This window comes from Platichthys flesus, chromosome 20 (genome assembly GCF_949316205.1).
Source record: "Platichthys flesus chromosome 20, fPlaFle2.1, whole genome shotgun sequence".
NCBI lineage: Eukaryota > Metazoa > Chordata > Actinopteri > Pleuronectiformes > Pleuronectidae > Platichthys > Platichthys flesus.
Window position 1 is genome coordinate 8,523,876 of NC_084964.1, and position 20,483 is coordinate 8,544,358.

Genomic DNA, 20,483 nt, shown 5'->3' on the forward strand with positions numbered 1-20,483 from the left:
TTTAGAGCATTAATCTCAACCATTGTGTGAATTCTGTCATTCCTTCATTTTCACTAACAGTGTTTAGACATGCTCGACAAAGATCACTGTCTCCTCGAAACAAAACATTCTGTCGTCGGCTTCTTAAACCTTGGCCTGTCAAATTTTCGAGGATGAGCACAAAACATAGAACAAAACAAGAGTCCCTGTAGGGTTGATAGTTGGTTTTCTGCTCTTCCACTAAGGACACTTAACTTCACTAAACTTCATCAAAGTGTAACTAAAGTCAAATATGACAAAATAAGAATAATTAACGGCCTTTTCTTTTGTTAAGTCCACCACGTTGGACCTGACCGACATGTCTCGACTAATGGATTTCTAGTTAATTTTGTAAACACATTCATAAACATTGATGGTCCCCAGAGGATGAATCCTATCAACTTACCTCTTGCTAAAAAGGTCACAAGCTCCTGATGTTGTTGTGAAGGTGTTGGGCAGAAGAGATTTCAGATGCTGCTGGACAACCGACATGTACTTCTGCTGGAGTTCTCTTTTTCCTTTAAAGTCTTCTTTCCTTCTGCAGCTGCTGTGGTTTCTGGGGTGATGGACATCAATCCTGGCTTCACTGCTCCGGTCAGGCAGCTCAGCAGTGGGTCTGACTGCAGTGAACTTGACAGCACAAATCAGAACAAAGAGCAGCATGCATGCTCAGTCTACTCCATGTGACCCTAAAGCAATGATTCAGGAAGTCACGTTAAACCTGAATGAGACTGTAATTTGTATTGTTGATGCTCAGGGTTTGCTGTCCAATTAAAATGAAAAACATATTTTTTTTTTGCCAGTAGACCTTTCAAAGGCTGAATTCAGCAGTAGCAGCCGTCATGAAGACTTTCAGGACTGTGGGGTTGGAAGCTGTAGAGCAGTATGGCACAGTTTTGACAGTGTTGTCTTTTGTTTACTTCTTTTTTGATTGGCCTGGTAGGGGGTAGCTCTACTCAGGTACATTTGGTCGATTTTTCAATCAATTCCTGTTTTCATGTACCCGAACCACATCTTTGTTTTGTGGTTGGGCGTTTTAGAATTGAATTCGTCAAAGCTCTTCTGCTCTCTCTTGTGTCTCTGTGTGTTCCCCGTTTTTCTTTTTACTGTGAAAATGGATCCGGGCTCCTGCTTTTTTCCCCCCTCCCCCTTGTAATAGGCTCATCTCTTCTTCCCTCTCTGCTCAGACTATCTTTTGAGAGTCTGAATAAAGCAGCTAATGGTGCATAGAGACGCTGGCAGCACAGTCGCGTCTATCGGAAGACCCGCTCTCTGTAATGTGAAGCCGTATATATAAGTGAAAATACACATTCAGAGTGGTGAGAGGATGTCATTCTCTCACCCATCTCAGTTATTAGGTATATACGCATAATGTCAAATAACTGCAATAAAAGACTATGAAGCAGTTTGCCATAGCTGTGTTTTTCCTGTGTTTTCTCATTTTATGGCCTTATTTCATATTTGATAGGCGGCAGAACAATGGCATTTTTCTCGCAGTGATTTTACTTTGCTGATTGAACGACTCAATAGGTGTGTCCATCTCATCTATCCTCAGGTGTACATCCGCATCCTGGACAACGAGTGGAATGTGTACAGACGTTACACAGAGTTCAGGGAGCTCCACAACCACCTGAGAGGCCAGTTTCCACAGGTGGACACCTTCAACTTCCCACCCAAGAAAGCCATAGGGAACAAGGTGAGCCGACAGTAGCCCGAACCAATCGGATTGTTTCCTTTGTGTCTCTTCCTCAGCCATTTGTGTTGAGTCGTGGCAAATTAAGAATAGTCAATGTCCATCAGTTGATAATTATGATTGCTTATAGACCTGTTTGTAACCTTTGCTTAACCTGTCAGGATTTCTGATCGTGCATGGTCCATGTGCACTTTGCAATATAACAGTGGCAGATTTCCATCCACAATTAACAGCAAGATTTGAAACATTGAGTTCTCCATGGAAGCGAGAAGTAGAAAAATAAAAGACTTCTAGATTTAATGTGGTGACCATGAATTTTGATGATTGAAATGAAAACTGTTGCTAGCAGTTTGATCAAATGTAGCTAATGTTAGCTTCGACTAATGTTTCCGGGTGACTTGTTTGAATAGGAGATTCTTCGTTAGTTACTTAGTTAATTAGTTAGTTAGTGTTCAATATGCAGCATGTGACTACATACTGTACATTACTGTATAAAATCAAATTAAATCAAACTTAATGTATACAGCACCGTGCAAAGTTGCAATGCAAGGTGCTTCAAAATACTGTGAAATATGATACAACAATACAGCAATACAATTAGCAATGAAATCAAATAAAGCAGGTAGATTGCATACAATTATATTAAGGGAATGCTCAGCCAAAAAGGTAGCCCTGAAATAGCTTAAGATAAACTAAAGCTTTGTTATTGTCTACGATTGGCATCGTAGAGCCAGTTAGTCTATGTCTTATAGGTGTGATATAGAAAATGTAAACTCACACTGTTATTTCATTGTAGCATAACACTGCTTAGCGGCTTTGCTTCCATACGCGGATAGATAAAGGTATTCTTCGTTTTTCATACTTTCAAAAAGCACATCTCACAGAAAGGGATTTTAGAATGAGGTGGCTCTTGTTGAATTGGTAAAGTTTGTCGAGGGCTGCTCGAGCGGAACAACAGTCACTATTTGTTCAGGGCAGGGTTTCAGTGACTAGTGGATTGAACTACTCTCCCCCATAAAACATTCAAACCCTTATGACTTTCTCCATGTATCGTAAACATTTACATCAGGCTGTAAAAAAATTATATCCCCCTGTAAATTCTATTGAGCAAGTGAAGCGCTGATCAGACTGGGCCAACCACTGCTGGAAGTTTATTCTTCTTCATCACCTCTTCATTCATCCTTTCTTTTTTTTGCCGTCACACACCCAGCCTCACTATTCATCTACCGGGGACAATCGCTACGTATCTCCATGACTCACTTGGCCCTTGAGCAACTTGGAGATCTCTCGGTCTCTCTTCTGACCCTGCTCCTCTCCTCCTCTTTCTCATCCTGTCCTCCTGTCTCCCTCCAACCTTTGGGATATAATTTGGTGCTGACCCCGATTCTCTGGCCGTTCGGATTTGACGCTGGCTCAGCCAAAAGTCTGATGCCTGACTCCCCCACCTTTTAAAGTCGGCACTTTCACAGCTAGATACTGGATACACCCAATGCTTAGTTTCAGGGGCTGCAAATATGAGAAGAGGGCTTGTGTGTGTGTGTGTGTGTGTGTGGGTGGGTGTGTGTGTATGGTTGTGTGTGTATGGGTTCGCACTACCATGTTGGATCATGGGGAAGAGCAAATGTCTATCAAATTCCCAGGCAGTCGGTGTCATTGTGCCCTGGAAAGCTCTCTGAAATCCCATTACGCTGCAGGTTCGTGTGAATTATTGTTTTTCACCATCTCCGGGAAGAGGGTGAGGTGAGGGGTATTCAGATGCAAAATACATCTTCACCACTAGATGTCAATAAATTCTAAACACTGAACCTTTAACGCCCTGTCCACACTAATGCAAACTTTTCTCTCTGTATGGGTCTCTTGTCTACACGGAAACAGCATTTAAGTCACTAAGACAGATTCTGTGCAGATTTCCCAAAACTTTATTACTTTAAAACATTTTTTTAAATGCAGGGGACATAGCATTTGGAATTATCTGCACATATTGACTAGGCTTTAATTCTAATAGAATAAACAACATAGCAAAATATTGAGAGCTGGACTGGGGTGTGGTCACTACACTGTAATTACCAAGACTTGAAAAGTTTGGCCCAGAAGAGTGAGACCGATTTTGAATTTAAGTTACATTGACAGTTCAGTCAATGTGAAAGAAAGTGAATAGTTTTCCTCTCTTTTGTTTTATTTCAGTCGCATTCATTCATTATTTACGTCTCACGATACATTATGAGAGTTTTTTATGTTGTCCCCTCGTTGTTGAGTTTTCATTCCAATTTCTCTCTGTATCACCCTGAGCTCTATTTCCCTCATATTAGTTCCTTTTTTGGTTTCTTTTCATTTTGAGTGAAGCCAATTTTTAACCCTCTTGAGGTTTTGTTTCCTAAATCCGCATAGTTTGTCTTTAGTCTCTCTTTTAAATGTTTTAAAAGTTTACTTGATGGTGTTTGACTCAAGTTTTGCAGCTGAGAGCAGAATTTATGTTGATCTGTCTGTCTTCAGCTCAGTCATCACATTTTAAATTACCTAGAAAACCATCACAAATTGACGCGGCATGAAGTGCATATAAATATGAGGGATATCGGTTTTGATGCATGTTCATGTAGGAGTCTGGCTTTTGTTTGCAATGGTGAAAGTCAAAATGAGAAAAGGGGAATTATCTAAAATAGCAAATATGTAGCAGCGTGCAGGCAAATTGAGTTTTTCCTGGAACATCCATTAATTTCCTGTTGTTCATTAAGTGGTATTGTATGTATTAAATCTGGTCTGCTCTACATATGAGGTGCTGTTTTGTTTTAAATAGAAATAATAGTATTGTAGAGAATGCAGCAACACAATGACATATTTGACAAGGAGTTGAAAAAGTCCTGCATTTTATGAAACCTGTATTATCTGTGAGCTTCCTGACTATTGTTGATTCTCCCTTTACGAAATTAATAAACGTAGGCTCAGATTGGAGGAAAATTCTCCAGAAGATGATGTTTTACTAAGATCAACATTTTGAGAATGTATTAAACATGACCCACTCATGCCACAGCTTTGCATTTTCAACAGATTGTACACTCAGTTGAAGAGATGCTTTCACGCCACAAACTAGGGAATGTTGTGAAACCCCTCCTCTGGTATAAGTTAATTAAATCAAGTAATTTAGCGGTGTTTCCAAAATGAACTGCTCCGTGTAGCAAATGTTTTGGAGAAATGTTCAATCAGAAAATAGAGCTGGAGGCCTCGGGGCCAGACTGGGGTGAAATGAGTGAGCAGGTGGACGACTTTATAGCTTAAACATCTCTGTGTGTGCGTGTGTGTGTGTGTGAGCGTGTGAGCGTGTGTGCGTGTGTGTGTGTGCGTGTGTGTGTGTGTGTGTGTGTGTGTTTGTATCTATGTTTCTAAAGCTTGGGCAGTGAGCCTCTGCAGCATGTAGTGTGTATTTTCTATCTTGTTTTGTGTGTGTTTTTGTTTTCACTAGTAATCAGCAGGCATGCCGTGCTGAGTTTCCCTGTTAATTCATTCCAGTCAGTGTTTGCTTCTGGCTCTCGAGGAGCACTGTGTAGCGTTGTCAGTGGCAAAGACCTTCTCCTTCAGGTGAAGTGGAGAGCAGCGCTTCTTTCATCAAGCACAACTGAAGTATACAACACAATTTATTCAAAGAAACACTGACATGGGGTGTTTTAGGTGGAGCTGAAATGACTGGTGTAAAAATATACGTATAATGAAAATTATATTGTAATTGAATCTATGCAGATTGGATCTATGCAGTGATATATACAGTGGCACTTAAATACATAATACTTATACCTTTAGCTAGGATTGGTAATCCTTGAAAAATCTAGCAAGAGCAGGCCACATTTAGAAAAAAATGCATCTGATACATCCCGACTTGAATTAAAAAAAAAAAAAAAACAACTAACTAACAATTTAGTTGCACTTAAATGGCAATTACTTATAGCACTTCGTAGATTTACTTTATTTTGAAGAAATTGTACTTTCTTGATTCTTGTTGTCCTGGGTTTGTACCCTCGGGGTTGAACGCACTTATTGTAAGTTGCTTTGGATAAAAGCGTCAGCTAAATGAAATGTAATGTAATGTAATATAATCCCACCCCCTCTAATCGGCCCTCTCGTCAAATCCACGCCCCTAAAACACCTTAACGTGCACTTCCTGACAACTGATTAAAGATTATTTTTTCATGACGCGCTAGCTCACTTCTAGCTATTGTCTTTGTCAGTGTGTGTCTCTCCGGGTTGTGAAGACTCAGCTGATGCACAGTGAGGGCAGGGTGCTTGCAGGCAGGCAGGCAGGTCAGTTAGTGACAGCCAATCAATTCATTCAGAAATTAAATGTTTCCTAAAAAATTTAATAAATGTTTTTTCAGAAACAAATGACCAACCCTATCATAAGTATCAATAAGGTTGTATTGATTTGTGGATTCTTGTTAAACTACCCGAAGGACTGTGCAAGACTCTGAACATTTAACAACTTTGCATCATAGTGCTACATGTATTGGCAAAAAACATTGTTGGGCACATTGAGTTTTTTTATTGAGTTTTTCGTTCAAGTTTGTGATTGAAATGAGGCATAAATTAGTTCTCTTATGAATGAATAATCCCATTGAAGTTTTGGTGACACAGTGATGGAACAATGTCGCTTCACAGAAAGTAGGTTGTGGGTCTTACACCCCCTATGCCCTCACATGGGTTTCCTCTGGTTCGTGGAGCTTAGGTCAATTGTAGATGTTCAATTGCTCAAAGGTATAAATGCACCCCCTCCCACGCTACCCTCATAGGAGAAGCGGTGTAAATGATGGATGAGCCAAATTGATATTTAGCAAAACATTCAGTAATGTATGAGTCAAAACATACAAAAGGGCCATTTGCATAGAGGATGGCCGATGGCTGTTGATAATCTATGCTAATGAATGTATTTACTATTGAGTTCAGCCTTGCTTGGTTTCAGGACTACGACAAACGCTTATGTTATACTACTTTCCATTTCCTGTTTTTGATATTAGCTCCCTCGTGATATGCTACTTCTGCACTATTCTCATCTATCCGTCAACCTTTGAGAATCTTTCCTGCTCTCATCCATTGCATAGTGACACTTTAAACCGCAGAGTTTTGCAAATCCAAAGCCTTCTTTTGAATATATACACTACATACTGGAAAGACACACACACACACACACACACACACACACACACACACAAACACACACACACACACACACACACACAGAGCCTCTCAGTGTTAGGATGATAGAGAAATGTTAATGTTTGTAACGGGTGACTTGGTGTGATGTGAGAGGGAGAGACCGTCAGAAGCTGCTCCGTGAAGATCTGCAGTTTGCTCAACGGGATGAAACAGACTGTCAGCGGAGATCAGGTAGCAGGGGAAATGTTAGCACACACTGTGTTACACGCAAAGGACTTTATCACTTTCATCCTGCCTGTTCACATACACACACACTTTTCAAAATGATTGACAACTCGGAGAGAAACGCAGCAAAATGTGTTAAAGATCTTCCGCCATGCTATGGATTTACGTCATGAGGACAAGTGGCAAAACGTCTTACACACACCTATCATACACACACACACATGCACACACTGACTTCTCAGGCAGTTTGCATGCCAGTTCCCTGGGATTGGACTGTCAACTAATCTCCTGCCTTGTGTGGTGTGAGGACTTATCTGTTCCTCTTTTGGTGCAACAGAGGAACATGCAGGGAGGGTGAAACACAGAACTATTACCTGGACGTGGGTTTAACTCCAGGGTTCTCCATATGATTCGTGTAAAATCTGATGAGACAGTGGTTTTAACATGCATATGTGCTAATCTGAGCGTTTAAACTCATCGTGAATATTTTACTTTTCTCTACAGTCATTTAGTAGCGATTGCTATGCTCTGATCCTTTATGATACTGATTCCGATACCTGGCTAATGCTACAGTCCTGGAAATCACTTCTTCCTCGCGGCTCTAAAAACTGTACTTGGTCAATGGCAGTACAGCACAATTGCTGTTTTGAGCCGACAAAGAAAAAGGGATTTACAGGAAAAAGAACATTGCAGTTTTATCTGGGTGTAATTAATATAATTTAAAGTTGTTGTATTGGACCGATTTGTATAATTTGCCTACTCTCTTACACCCGGCCCAGTAGGGTTAGGGTTAGGGTTAGAATAACAGATGAATAATTATCAGGACTTGTATTTCAGTACTTTCAAGCAAAACGGACAAACAGCCTTGTTTGTTACTTGCTTAGGACAACTTTGCTTGCGGGGGCATCCTCCCTTTTCCTAGCAAACAAACAGAAGATTACCGGCATATTTAACCGATAGGTCAAGAGAACCTAGATTAAGCCGACGGTCTGATACTTCTTCTTCTAGACTCTATATTTTGCCTCTTTGTCTCATTTGTGCATCTGTGTCTCTATGCTCCTTTTAATGAATCAATGACACTCCCTCTGTTCAAGTGCTTTGGGCGAGAATCTCCTGCTGCCTAAACCCAACAGCACAGATGATGTTTCACAAGCATACACAGATACAGATGCACACATATGTTCTGTGAAGGTAACCCTGCCTCGGCATACAGGCTAAATGTCCCCAAGTCGTGTCTGTCAAATTCTTTCTGATGCTAAAGTTGAGAAAGAGATAGAGGGGAGAAATAACAACATCAAAATCCTACCGTCAGACCCGAGGGCTCAGCTGTCAGGGTTTCTCTCTCACCGTTCCTCATCCAGATTTTATGGCTTTTGTCCAAAGCTCTCTTTTTTATTCTTCTCCTCTCAATATCAATTCCTCTAATTTGCCCACTTGTATCTGTGTCTCCCCTCCTGCTCGCAGAAATCACTCAGTCACCTCAGGCTTTGATAAAAACCCGTCACTTTTGATGATGCTTTTATCTCTCACTTTTTTTTATGTCGAGTGCACAAAGGAAGACGTTTTTTTTTTTTTCACCCAGAAGCAACAGAGGGGTGAAAAAACTGAAATACTTTTCAGAGACCAGTGACCACTAAGGGTCAGCGTAGCCTGTTTAGTAAGCAGTCAGATAAGAAGTCTCAATGTGAACAGTTGCTGACCCAAAACAATTGTGATCCATGGTTGAAAATGAAGTCCCGTACCCAAAAAAGGAACACCAAGCTGCTCAGCTAGGATGAATTTGTCTGTTAGTCACCAGAGATGATCAAATATATTTTTCTCAGAGATGTTTTTGTTTCAGTTTAGTTAGTTTATATCACACTCATTGTTCCTTGCTCCTATTTTTCTGCTAATTTGGGTTATTTTATGCTGTAAAAACACGGTGAACTGTTAAGATTGACAGCTGAGACTGACAATTGGTGGAGTATCTGCAGGACCTCAAAACTGTCCAAGAGCGTTTATATCCGTTTTATTTTTGGCTTCATTTGTTGACAGTGGGAGGAAGTGTCGTCCATCTTTATTTACAGTCATGGTCCAGTTCTCAGTTACTGAATCTCTATAGTTTGGAGTCTGCTTTTGCTTTCCGTCTACCTGTCTCCACTTACTTCTTACTGATCACCTTCACTGTGTTGGAGCTGTTTGCAGTCATCGTGACCCTTCTGGTCACTGAATCTATCGCCACAATGTCTGCTGTTGACTTTAGCGTGTGATTTAGCTTTCAGCACAGAGATACTTTCAAGCAGCCTTGGAAACTTGTTGAAGGATGCGGAATGGCTCATGAAATGACTCATAACATTTTGGTGCGGATCCAGTAATTATTTTCCACTCCATTTTATTATAGAGCGTGTTTTCAACATTATTGATTTCTCCGAGAATAATGGAACAGTCTTGGTGTTTAAAAAGATATATTTAGGGGACTTGTATTTATAAGTGTATGCAATTAGGTGCAGTTCCTAATGAAAATCCAGATCTAGTGGATTTAACGGTGGTTTCATAAGGGGTCTGTTGGGCCTAAGCTGAGGTATACACACGTCCTGTATCGTCCCTCATCACCACAGTAACAAAGACACTAAAGGTATCGACTCTGACCCGTTCACGATCGGACTTTTAATTATCCTACTGTATTGAGTGCTATGCTGTCCATTTTATCGAAGGCAGGGGGAGGGGGGGGGGGGGTGCAGATTGGATCATTTCCTTAACCTACTTCAGTCAACAGTAATGCAGTATTAAACTGGGTGAGATAGTCACAAGAGACATGAGAACAACCAATACAACCCTTCGCTGATCTTTCTTCAATATTAAATACTGTATCTGTTTAAATGGATTTTACAGCAACGGCACCGTGTGGCCTTAATCCTCATTTTGATAACAGGAACATATATTGGAGCTCTGAAAAGTAATCAGAGCTGAAGTATGGCACTTACACAACAACCCTTTGGCCTCTGCAGTTCCTCTGTCTTTACATACGAGGAGCGAGCGAGAGGAGCACCAAGGCTGATTAATTCATCAGAAACTACAAAGTGAATTATTAACCAGTCTTAGTATGTTTTGTTCACATATTATGCAATATACATGTTTCGCGCTCTTAATTATGACAAGGAGACATTGTGAAGGTCTTGTGTGAGCCTTCCTGAGTTGCCTGTGATGTTTTATGCATGGCCTGGACCCAGGGTTGGGTGTGGGTTTGAACACACGGCATTAAGAGAACAGGCTGCTCAGCCCCGCTGTTGTCCAGCGTGGGCTGACTTGGTGGAAAGTGTTGACCTTGTTTTCCGGTCGGCGTGCACCAACGAACTCAGGTTGGTTTTTCCAGTTTGAAGTGGTGACCTGGGAGAGTCCGTGTTTTCCGTTGCGACTCCATAAGTGAATCTGAGAAACGGTTTTATTTTTTTGTTCACCAGATTTACAGTCAAAGAATGTACCTCACAGGCATGGGACGTCCACCGTGTGCCCCCTTTTCAGATTCAAGTCTGAAAGCAGCTATGAGTTTTCATGATACCAAAATGTTAAACCTCCATACAACAGCCAGACAAATTATAATCTCTATCACTTTCAATAACGTACTACAAAGAAAAAAGGTCATAGGCACACAAATACGATTATTCTCAAAAGCATAAGATTATTATTCTCTTGCTTCAACCAGTATTACACCCTGTACTGGTGAAAACAATCCCTGAACACATACCAACATTATTAATACTTTCTTTCTTCTATTCTTTCTTTACTTCAATGTTCCTACTATATAGGCCTACACATTATTTATTACAATCAACATTGCTTTAAGTATTTTTTCTGTCTATCTTTTCTCCACTTGTGAACACAGAACAGTATTGTTACTGTCTCCCTTCTCCGAAGCTGTGTATGTGACTCAGTCCAGCCTGTTTGTTGCAGGAAGTGAAATGAGCCTCTGTCGATGTGTAAGAGAAGTACAGGCATGCTGCTGAAGTCAAGAATAGTTCACGTAAGGGATGCGCTATATGATGACACACGCTATCTAGCTGTAAGGAGGAGAAATGACGAAGGCCATGAATAACCAACGTCAACACCGAGACTAGACTAAGCTGAGGTTTATCCTGCTGTCGGGTGAAAAGGTCAAGTTAATGGTAATAATAATAACCATAATAATCTATTTAATGACACTTATTCAATTTGATTAATGCAAAATTACCTCTCTACTTCTTTGGATAGGTCAGGGTGGCAGCACTTCACATGTTTAGATACACTTGAGGTATTTTCTCCTATCGTGGAGTCTCCTTGTGCTTCAGCCTGCAGTCACATGGTCGCTTGGCATCTGAGAAAGTGACTAAAGAGCCACAGGTTGAGGATCAGTGCCCCCCCCCCTTATTTCTTGAATGGAGTATTGAAAATGACATGTAAACACATGACATGTAAAATGACATGAATGGTTTATTGACATTTTTTTTACAACCCTTTTCCTCATGTTGTCCTTTTGTCAAGACACAAAGCACAACAAAAGCCACCACAGGAATTAATGTTACATTAAACACACGTATTACTAGATTTTAATGCAGCCATCTCGGTGTACAGCTCAGATCTTTAGTTGGATCAAAAAATACAGTATAATTGTAGTTACTTTTCACTTCTAAACATTTTAGTCCTCCATTTGTGATATTTTGTGTTACTCCTCCTCCCAGAGTTGAATGGTGTATAGCAGTAAATTCACTGAGCAGTTGTGGAGACCCCAATGCATGTGTGACTACGTTACGCTTCTCTTCCATTGACAGCTCCCCTCTCCAGCTTATCTGCTTTTTCTGGGAAGTGACATTTAGCTTCAGTGTGTGTGTATCTGTGTGTGTGAGTGCAGTACACACTCACTTCTGCATGTACTGTGTAAATACATCCCATTTCTCTTCCTGCCATTACATTGCCATTTTACGATCCTACACTATGGTGCATTTTGTGCTCATAACCACGACAAGCATCCTCATAGAAACGGTGTCTTATCTGGCAGCCAGAATCCATGACATTTATGGCATTTAGGGGGAGGGAGTATTGGATGGAAGAACATTTCCTCAAACCTTCCATCTGATCAACAAAGGCAGGGTATTAACGACAGAAGCAGTTAAGGAAAAAAGGGTTTAAAGTTTTGTTATAAAACCTACATAATATCTTAAAACTGCAAGTACTACACACTGCCTTTTGGATAATCTCCACAGAATTTGATGGGTAATACAATCACTACCCAATAATGGGTTGTTTTCAGCTTGCTTGTGATTTACCTACTTTATTTTAAAGAAATAAACAAAATATTTTATTATCTGCTCATGTGGTATTATTTATTCATTTGAATGATTTATATAATTTGGATTAAATGTATCTTTTGTGAAGTGTCTGTCCTTTTAACAATTTATATTTTATTCAATAAAATAACTTACTACTCCTCATCAGTTGTCCAGCCAATACATCCAGGAAAGCAAGCATCCTTATACTTCTATGCATTATGCAAATCAGGAGAGGGGGGGGGGGGGGGGGGGTTGTCACGATGGCCTGCATTTCCTACGTTTGCTTGAAGCGGTTGACCAATCACAACAGAGCGGGCGAGCTGACCAATCAGAGCAGAACGGGCCTAATTGGAAGGGAGCCTCAAAGAGAGCTAAAAACCTAGAGACAGACAGAGGCTGAAAAGAGGAGCTGCAACATTGGACAGGATAAGGAAAGAGATGTTTTATTTGATTATAAATTTTAATCATTTTAAATGAATAATCAAGAATAACAATTTTAACCTGAAGTTGAGTATACTATGTCTTCTTTAAGTCAGTTTTGACTAAGAGTAGCTTCGCCTGCTTTGTGTTAGAATATACTTGTGATATTTCTAAAGACAGAAATAGGCCACAAGATGCTCAAGCAAAGTCATGCTCACCTTCAGGTTTAGCATGTGCCTCTACACGTCCTTTCCTATATGACACATAATGACAGACTGACGTAGGCTTCATGTCATATCAGTACGGCGGCGCAGGAGAGGGGAGGACAGTCGGAGAGAGCGGCGCAGAGTTGGCTGCGCGCGAGCAGACGGATGTAAGAGGACACGATCAGCTCTGTACCTACATCAGTATGCCACAGTAGTTCTTACTCTGTCCTCTCAGTGCTCTCTGCAAACAACCAGCAGCACCTGGCCCCCCTCTGCCCCCCCCCACCCCCAGCCTGAATGTCTCCACGAGAGGATGAATCTGTCATGATGTCCATTAGTGTTATTACTGCTCTGATGTCCATGAAAGCAGTCAGGGTGCCCCTTATTGTGTTGACGCGGCATGAGACCCGCGCTGGCATACACAGCCTAATCCGACACATCAGATCTTCCCATTGCTACCGTGTCTATTTTGGCCGCCATCAAGTGGAGTTTAGTTATCCACTCCCACTCGCCTATACGTACTTACCCACTACTCGAGGCGACAGTGAACCTCTTATCTGCTTTAAAGGTTTTTCCTGGCCACTGTCCTGAATATCATCTACACTGTGTTTGGTTGGTTCCGAGTGGCAACGGGTGAATATACAGTATTTCACCATGAATAAACAGCGACAGGCAGCAGATCTGCCTCCTTAAACTCAATATAATGGAGATGAAATTCCTCTGGGCACGTTATCTACCTATTGTGACACACAGCTTCGTGATCGGTGACAGTAACTGACTGAGAACTACAGTAGAATGACATTAGTTAGTGTTTGTGTGCGCTGTTGTCATAGGTTAAGTGATGGAATCACTGTTCCATCTGACATTGACGGTCTGCTTTAGAGTCGTGGGGTTGTTTATTGATTTACACCCATCCACGTACCCAAAGTGTGAGTCATCATTCTTCTTTATAATATCAGTTATATATTTGTTTTGGTTTATACTTGAGAGTGAAGACCTACAGAACAACAGCAGCGGTACCTCTGGATTTTGGCCTTATTTGCTGCCTTCAGAGAGGGATCATGTTAATCTGTCTGATTGCGTTTGCTATACAGATGTAAGTAAACCATAATGCCACAATAAAGCATTTAATATTCTCTTCCTTCAAGTTGGACTTAGATTAGAAGGTCCCAACTGTAACATTAACTAGACTCTCATTATAATTCTTCATCACTTTCATCACTCAAAACACATGAATTAAATTTTTGGGGCTTTACCCTACTTTCCTGATTATTTTCTGTCACGAAAGGTTTTTGGGTTTGAAAATGCTGATCAGCTTTTTTATGCTAAATAAAAATGTAAGATCTTTAAAGTTTAAAATCCCAAATTTTTATAAAGGAAAATGAGAAAACTCAATTGAGCTGTTGATGATGGTCTTCCTAGGTAACTTAATACAGAGGGAAATGGTTAATCTGCTGCATGTTTAACACAAATTAATTCCCTTTTAGCTCTAGTATTGCTTCCCAGTGCCATTGATTTTGTAGTTGATATTTATGTTTCTCTATTTTTTCTGTTTAGCAGCTGATATAGATCCTTATGTCTGACCTTGTTGCAGACAAGTTTAAAATGCAATCTTCATCATATTTATTTCAAAACATTGCTGGCTAGCATAAGTGTGAATGTCAACGTTCCTGTGAAGCAGGCGGCATGTTGATAGCATAAGCATGAAATCCCCATCAGATGTTAAAAATGTGTTGGACATCAGTTATTTCACAACACTCATTAACACCCGTTGATTAATGAATGTGAATCCACATCAGCTTTGTGTTAACAGTCTTCACAGAACTGTGAATCACAGCGATTCACAGACATTATTATTATTAATGAAGTGCCCCTTTCTTTTTCACATTTTCCTCGGCTGTGTGTTCGGTACCACGGCAAGTTCATTATTTTTGTGCAGAAGAAACAAATGTATATTTTGGGACGGGACAAATTCACTTGGGCTTCGGATCAAAAGAGAGGCAATAGATTCAAAAAGAGGGAAATGTTGGTCCCCGATAACAGCTGTCACTTCCAGTCCCGAGCACCAGAGAGTAAATCGGAGCCTTGCCCATCCTTTGTTCTGGGCCTTGCTGGACACAGATTAGCTGCGCTAACACCGGCCATTTGGCCGCTCGCCTCTGCCTTCAGACTCCCTCAGAGAAGAGGATGTGAATGCTCACATTTACTGTTTGCCTGATTTCAAACAACAAGACATGTGGGCCTATTGGGGGGATGTTAAAACAGTTATTTTTCAATGTGGAGCGTCACTTTTCAGACACAGGGTTTGGAAACCTGGTCTCTGGCAGTGGACACTTCCAAATGTTGCTGGTTTTACCTGTAACCACACAGCAGTGTGTAGTGTGTGGAGCAGTGACAGGAGGAGAACTCACAGAGACACATCACAGGGAGCTCCTGGGCAGGATTTGATTCTTGCACAGTAACAAGACACAATCGTAGCAGAGTCACAGGTCTTGAAGTCACAGCATGTATTTTTGTTGTCAGAAGCACCTTCCTCCTCTTGTGCCGGGCGGCTTATACTTCCATGCATGTCAGTCATCCTGCTCCATGACTTAAATATCACTTCTTGCCGGAGGCTGAGGGAAGCAGCCAGTACAGCCAACAGTACTGCAGTCTTTCAGGGGGAACACAGCTGAACACTGTTGTAATAAAGCAAAGAAAATCATCATGTTTGGAACAGGTCTTGTTAAAGATAGGGTTGGTAATCCTGGAGAAGCGAGCAAGAGCAGGCCACACTGATGCATCCCTCCCATCCAGCTCAGTTAGCGACAGACAGTAACGCCGGCCAATCGTTTCATTCGGTTGGTGAAGACGACTTCAACAAGGAAATTAAAAGTGTTTCAGAAACAGCTTACCAACCCTACCTTTAATTGGATTTATGTTATTTTGCTTTTCTTTAGTTTGGTCCCTTGTTGCATCTTATTATTTTTCCCCTCATATGTTTAACAGCATCAATTTGATGGGCGCAACAAACTGCTTCTAACGAGCAGTTTGATCATTTTTAAAGAAAAATCCAGGTTCTTTAACATCTCGTTACAACATCGTCGAACAAATAATTTCTCAAAATGACTGTTGTAAACATCCATTATTTATAGACTCTTCATGAGTTTATTGCTATCAGGGATTTTTATTATGGCATTTCAAGGTTAAAACTGAATTAATAACAGGTTTAAATAGTAAACATGTTTGATGTGCTTCTTGTTCTCCTGGATGAGCTCAAGGTATTAATCCCTCTAAAACCAAAACTAAAATCACACATCAGACACAAGAGCCAAGTTGTAATAAACAGAAATCATCCTCCAAACCCAATAACAGATTTCCTGTGGTTTTGCTACTTAGGGAGTGTGGAAACACAACACAACTTTGAACAGTTTACTATTTAAGATTCAGCCAGCAGCTACAGAACATTCTGAGTCTCGAATAGCTTCAGTTTCACCTAGTGAATACCTAATACTCATTTTTGTCTAGCTCTTTTAATGCTAATATCCTGCCAAATGAAACTGCAAATCCGGGGTGCCGACCAGAACAACCAAAGAAAATGAGCCGAAAGACGATTTGAAGCTCCTAAGCTGAGTGGAACTGCAGCCATTTTTCATAATCATCTTCTGTCATGTAAAACTAAAGAATTATCACTGCTCTACCATATTCTTTGTCTTGTTACTCTGATGTGAAAGAATAAAATGCATGTTGCAGCTTTAACCTCAGCTTCTCCACTCATCATTTTATCATCATAACTAAATAATTTTTCTCTTCTTCTCCCTCTCTTTTTAATTTCTGTCTGTTTCGTTCATTCCCTCTTTGTTTTTTGTCTCTCTATCTCTCTGTGTCTGTCTTTGTTTTTGTCTCTGTCTTTCCGTCACCGTATCTGTCTTTGTCTCTCCGTCTCCAGGATGCCAAGTTCGTGGAGGAGAGAAGGAAGCAGCTGCAGGGCTACCTGCGCACGGTGATGAACAAACTCATCCAGACGCTGCCGGAGTTCACGGCCAGCCCCTCCAAAGAGACCCTGCTGTCTCTCCTGCCATTCTGTCTGTAAGTAGACACACACGGGAAAGGACATCGATGCTAACACGCGTGTGCAAATGCAGGTTTCCTGCAACGTGGAGAATAATGGAGAATAAAGGAATGTGATGAAAGCAAACAAAACAGGAATATAAATAATTTTCTAACTTTCTTCATGTAATCACATCATTAGGCAGCAGTTTATCCACATTAAACTCAAATATGACAATTTTATGCTCACACACTAACAAGAACAAACTGCCTGTCACTTTGTGGGGACAGTTTGTATGTACCACACCAATTAAACGATCAACGTTTCAGAAAGAATTAGGCTGTTGTGGTGGTGGTTAGAAATAGGGAGGATTAATGTCACTGAATCCCTTGTAAACAACTTCAGCTTCTCCCTGGGTTTAATTATCATACTTACACGTGCAGCCTATATACTGTATGTTCTCACACACACTCACACAAACACCTACACATCCACACTCAGACCAGCTAGTGTGAAAGTGCATGCTGCCTCAGACTCCCACCTGCCTACCAGGCTCCATCTGAAAATGAGATGTTCCAGTCATTTCCTGTCAATATTCACATCAGTTGCCACAAACTGCAGTCTGTCGGCGAGCGTGACCCGTCATACCGTCTGACTGGAATGTAATTTCCTGTCTGGAGACATCTGAGTCATCAGGCCACAACGCAAACAACAACAACAACAACAACAACAACAACACGTATAGAATTTCTATAATTATCAGAGCCTCTTTCAAATTATTCTCGTGCTTTAAGCCGTTTGAAGACGATCAGTGCGAGAACAAGTGACGATAGATCTATAATTTCATAATGAATTCAAAGGATAAAGCACTAAATGTATTTGCTGGTTGTGGGAACTGTCAAAGAAAGTGATCTCCACAATTACCCAAGATCATTTGGTAACCATGGTAACACATCTGCCTATCAGCAAGGGATTTCAGGGATTTTCCCAGATACATCAGAATGGAAAAGAGTAGGCTGGTTGTTTTGCTTTGTCCCATATACAAACCGTCCATCCCTCCATCCATTATCGACAATACCTATTCTTAGAGGGTGGCAGGTTTAGCTGAAGGCACAGAACTTTAAAGACCCTGCCTACCCCGTCAGCTATTCTCAATTATTCCGACTGATTAAACCTCCGCTCAGGTTGAATGAGGGTGGAGCTACGGTGGCATTTAATCGATTAAATAAGAAATTTGATTGAATTTTCAAGGGCCCCCATACCAAGAACAATCATTAAAGATATATATTTCCATATTGCACAAGTAGATACTTTCATATTGAGTCTTAAGTCTCCATAGCGTTGGGTCCAGTGGAATTTGAGGTCCAGACTGACTGGCCCGTGTAAAGCACCCAAAGCTCATACTGATCATAATGGAGTCTGTCCTGAGAGCCTTAATAATCATCCTTCTCATATCTGTGAGCTGAAATAGAAACCTTTCCACTGCATGTCTTTGACTGACATGGAATATTAGTGTGTCAAGCCGCTGAAGTCTGCTTCACACTTCACTGTCTGCTGTACATCACACCCTGATATATCGTTATGCAGAGTTCGTTCTATTCTTGCTCCGTTGTATCGCCTGCCAGTGCAATTTTTGTATCACACAGAAGGTGAAGAACAAGGGAAGAAAGATTGAAGAACAAACTAAGGGAAGACGATGTGCAACTTTGTTGTACTTTGTGGTCAAAGAGCAAATGGGTCAAGTCCAGGTGTGGTTGAAAAGATGTATAGCGTATGTGACGATTGCCATATGTTTGGCACGAAGCATTTCCTGGTTATTGTTAATTTTTTTTTCACTTCGGCACATTTTTTAGAAAGAAGAAACAAGTGGTTGCCTTTCAAATGAGGGGTCATACATGCATTTTGACCATATCGTTTTTCTCCTATAAGCTTTTGCATATGGGCATTTCAAATAGGCCAAAAATTCACTTTAAGAGGATAACCTCTCCACCAGAAGGTAGCACAGAGTGGAGAGTTCCCGACAGTGTCGAGAGTGGAGGAGCTTTTTCCTCCTGGCTCTTCTGCAATAACTGTTTGTCCCTGTACCTGCCCAAAATAACATCAAATAGATGCTTGTAGTGTCTCAGCAACTCCAAGTTTCTCCTCCAAAAGTTTCATCATTGTGAAAACTTCTTCCCTGTGTCCTCTGGTTAACTATCGGCTACACTGCCCCCCATGATTTCCAGTTGCACTGCTCTCTTTTGTCTTTGTCTATAATAATTCGTCAGTGTCCCTGTAAGTATCTAACTCTGGACATTAAAAGATCCTTTAGGTGCCCATCCTCTGCTTGTGTGACCCTCTGTAAAAGATGAGCTTTAGGATTTAGATCATTCAAACAGACTTGGCCACAGGACGTTACAGTAACATCGTGTAACCCGTTGCTGAGAGACTGCGGACACGTCTGCCTTGGATGAAGTTCAGCAGTGGCAGCTGACAGGAGTCGATGATTAAGTGTGTGTTGTCCACCTGCTGTAATAGGTCGTGACATGAGAATCTTTACCCCCCCCCCGTTACTCAGTGGAATGACAGTCGACGGTGGATCAAACTAGATCAGCATAGCATGATGTTCCTTGTGTGTGCGTGTGCGTGTGTGTGTGTGTGTGTGTGTGTGTGTGTGTGTGTGTGTGTGTGTGTGTGTGTGTGTGTGTGTGTGTGTGTGTGTGTGTGTGTGTGTGTGTGTGTGTGTGTGTGTGTGTGTGTGTGTGTGTGTGTGTGTGTGTGTGTGTGTGTGTGTGTGTGTGTGCAGAGCTCACACCAGATTCTCTTCGCAAAAATGTCAAGGCCAGTGCTGCCATGACGGTTAATAGTTTGACGCGATGTTGCTGTCTTATCTGGACTCCATAACTGCCTGCTCGGTTAGCTTGATCAAACCTGCGGGGGGGGGGGGTCTTACGTCCTGAGTGAGGGATGAAAGTCGGATTAGTCTGTTCATTAACTCAGCGATGGGGGAGGACGGGGAGGAGGAGAGGGTGCAGTCACAAAGAGAGAACCCTGTTTGCTCCTAAAGGCCAAACATAAACACACAGATAATCTGACCACGGTGTCCCAATCAATGCTTGGATGCAGAGGCCGGTCAATAATCATCTTTTTTTTTATTAATAATTGAATGACAAAATATTAGTATTCAATATTTTAGGTGTTCTTATATAAAGTACTTTCAGCTGCAGTTCCAAAAACCTTTAGGATTTATATGACTTATACTGAAATATCAACAGTATTTGCTGAGATGAGTCATACCTTTAATGACCTTTTTCCCTGATGCTCTGTGGGGACCAGTCGCCTGGATCTTGATCTTTAAATTATTGTACATTTGTAGATCTGCATTTCTTTGTTTGTTATGATAAATGAGAAAGTAATTTGATGGAAGAAACAAGATACATAAAGGTCCCTCTCCACTCTGTAAGGTACATTCATCCCTGCTCTCTGTGAGT

At 41.1% G+C, this 20,483-nt stretch overlaps 1 protein-coding gene across 2 annotated transcripts in view; it reads left to right on the plus strand.

The window, feature by feature from the left end:
• Window positions 1-20,483, plus strand: part of snx29 (sorting nexin 29) — a 130,818-nt gene that overhangs the window by 102,808 nt on the left and 7,527 nt on the right. For both annotated transcript variants that reach the window (XM_062414361.1, XM_062414362.1), the window contains 2 exons: window positions 1,574-1,714; window positions 16,912-17,051. In XM_062414361.1, coding sequence (XP_062270345.1) covers window positions 1,574-1,714; window positions 16,912-17,051 — 281 coding nt within the window. The remainder of the gene's footprint in view (window positions 1-1,573; window positions 1,715-16,911; window positions 17,052-20,483) is intronic.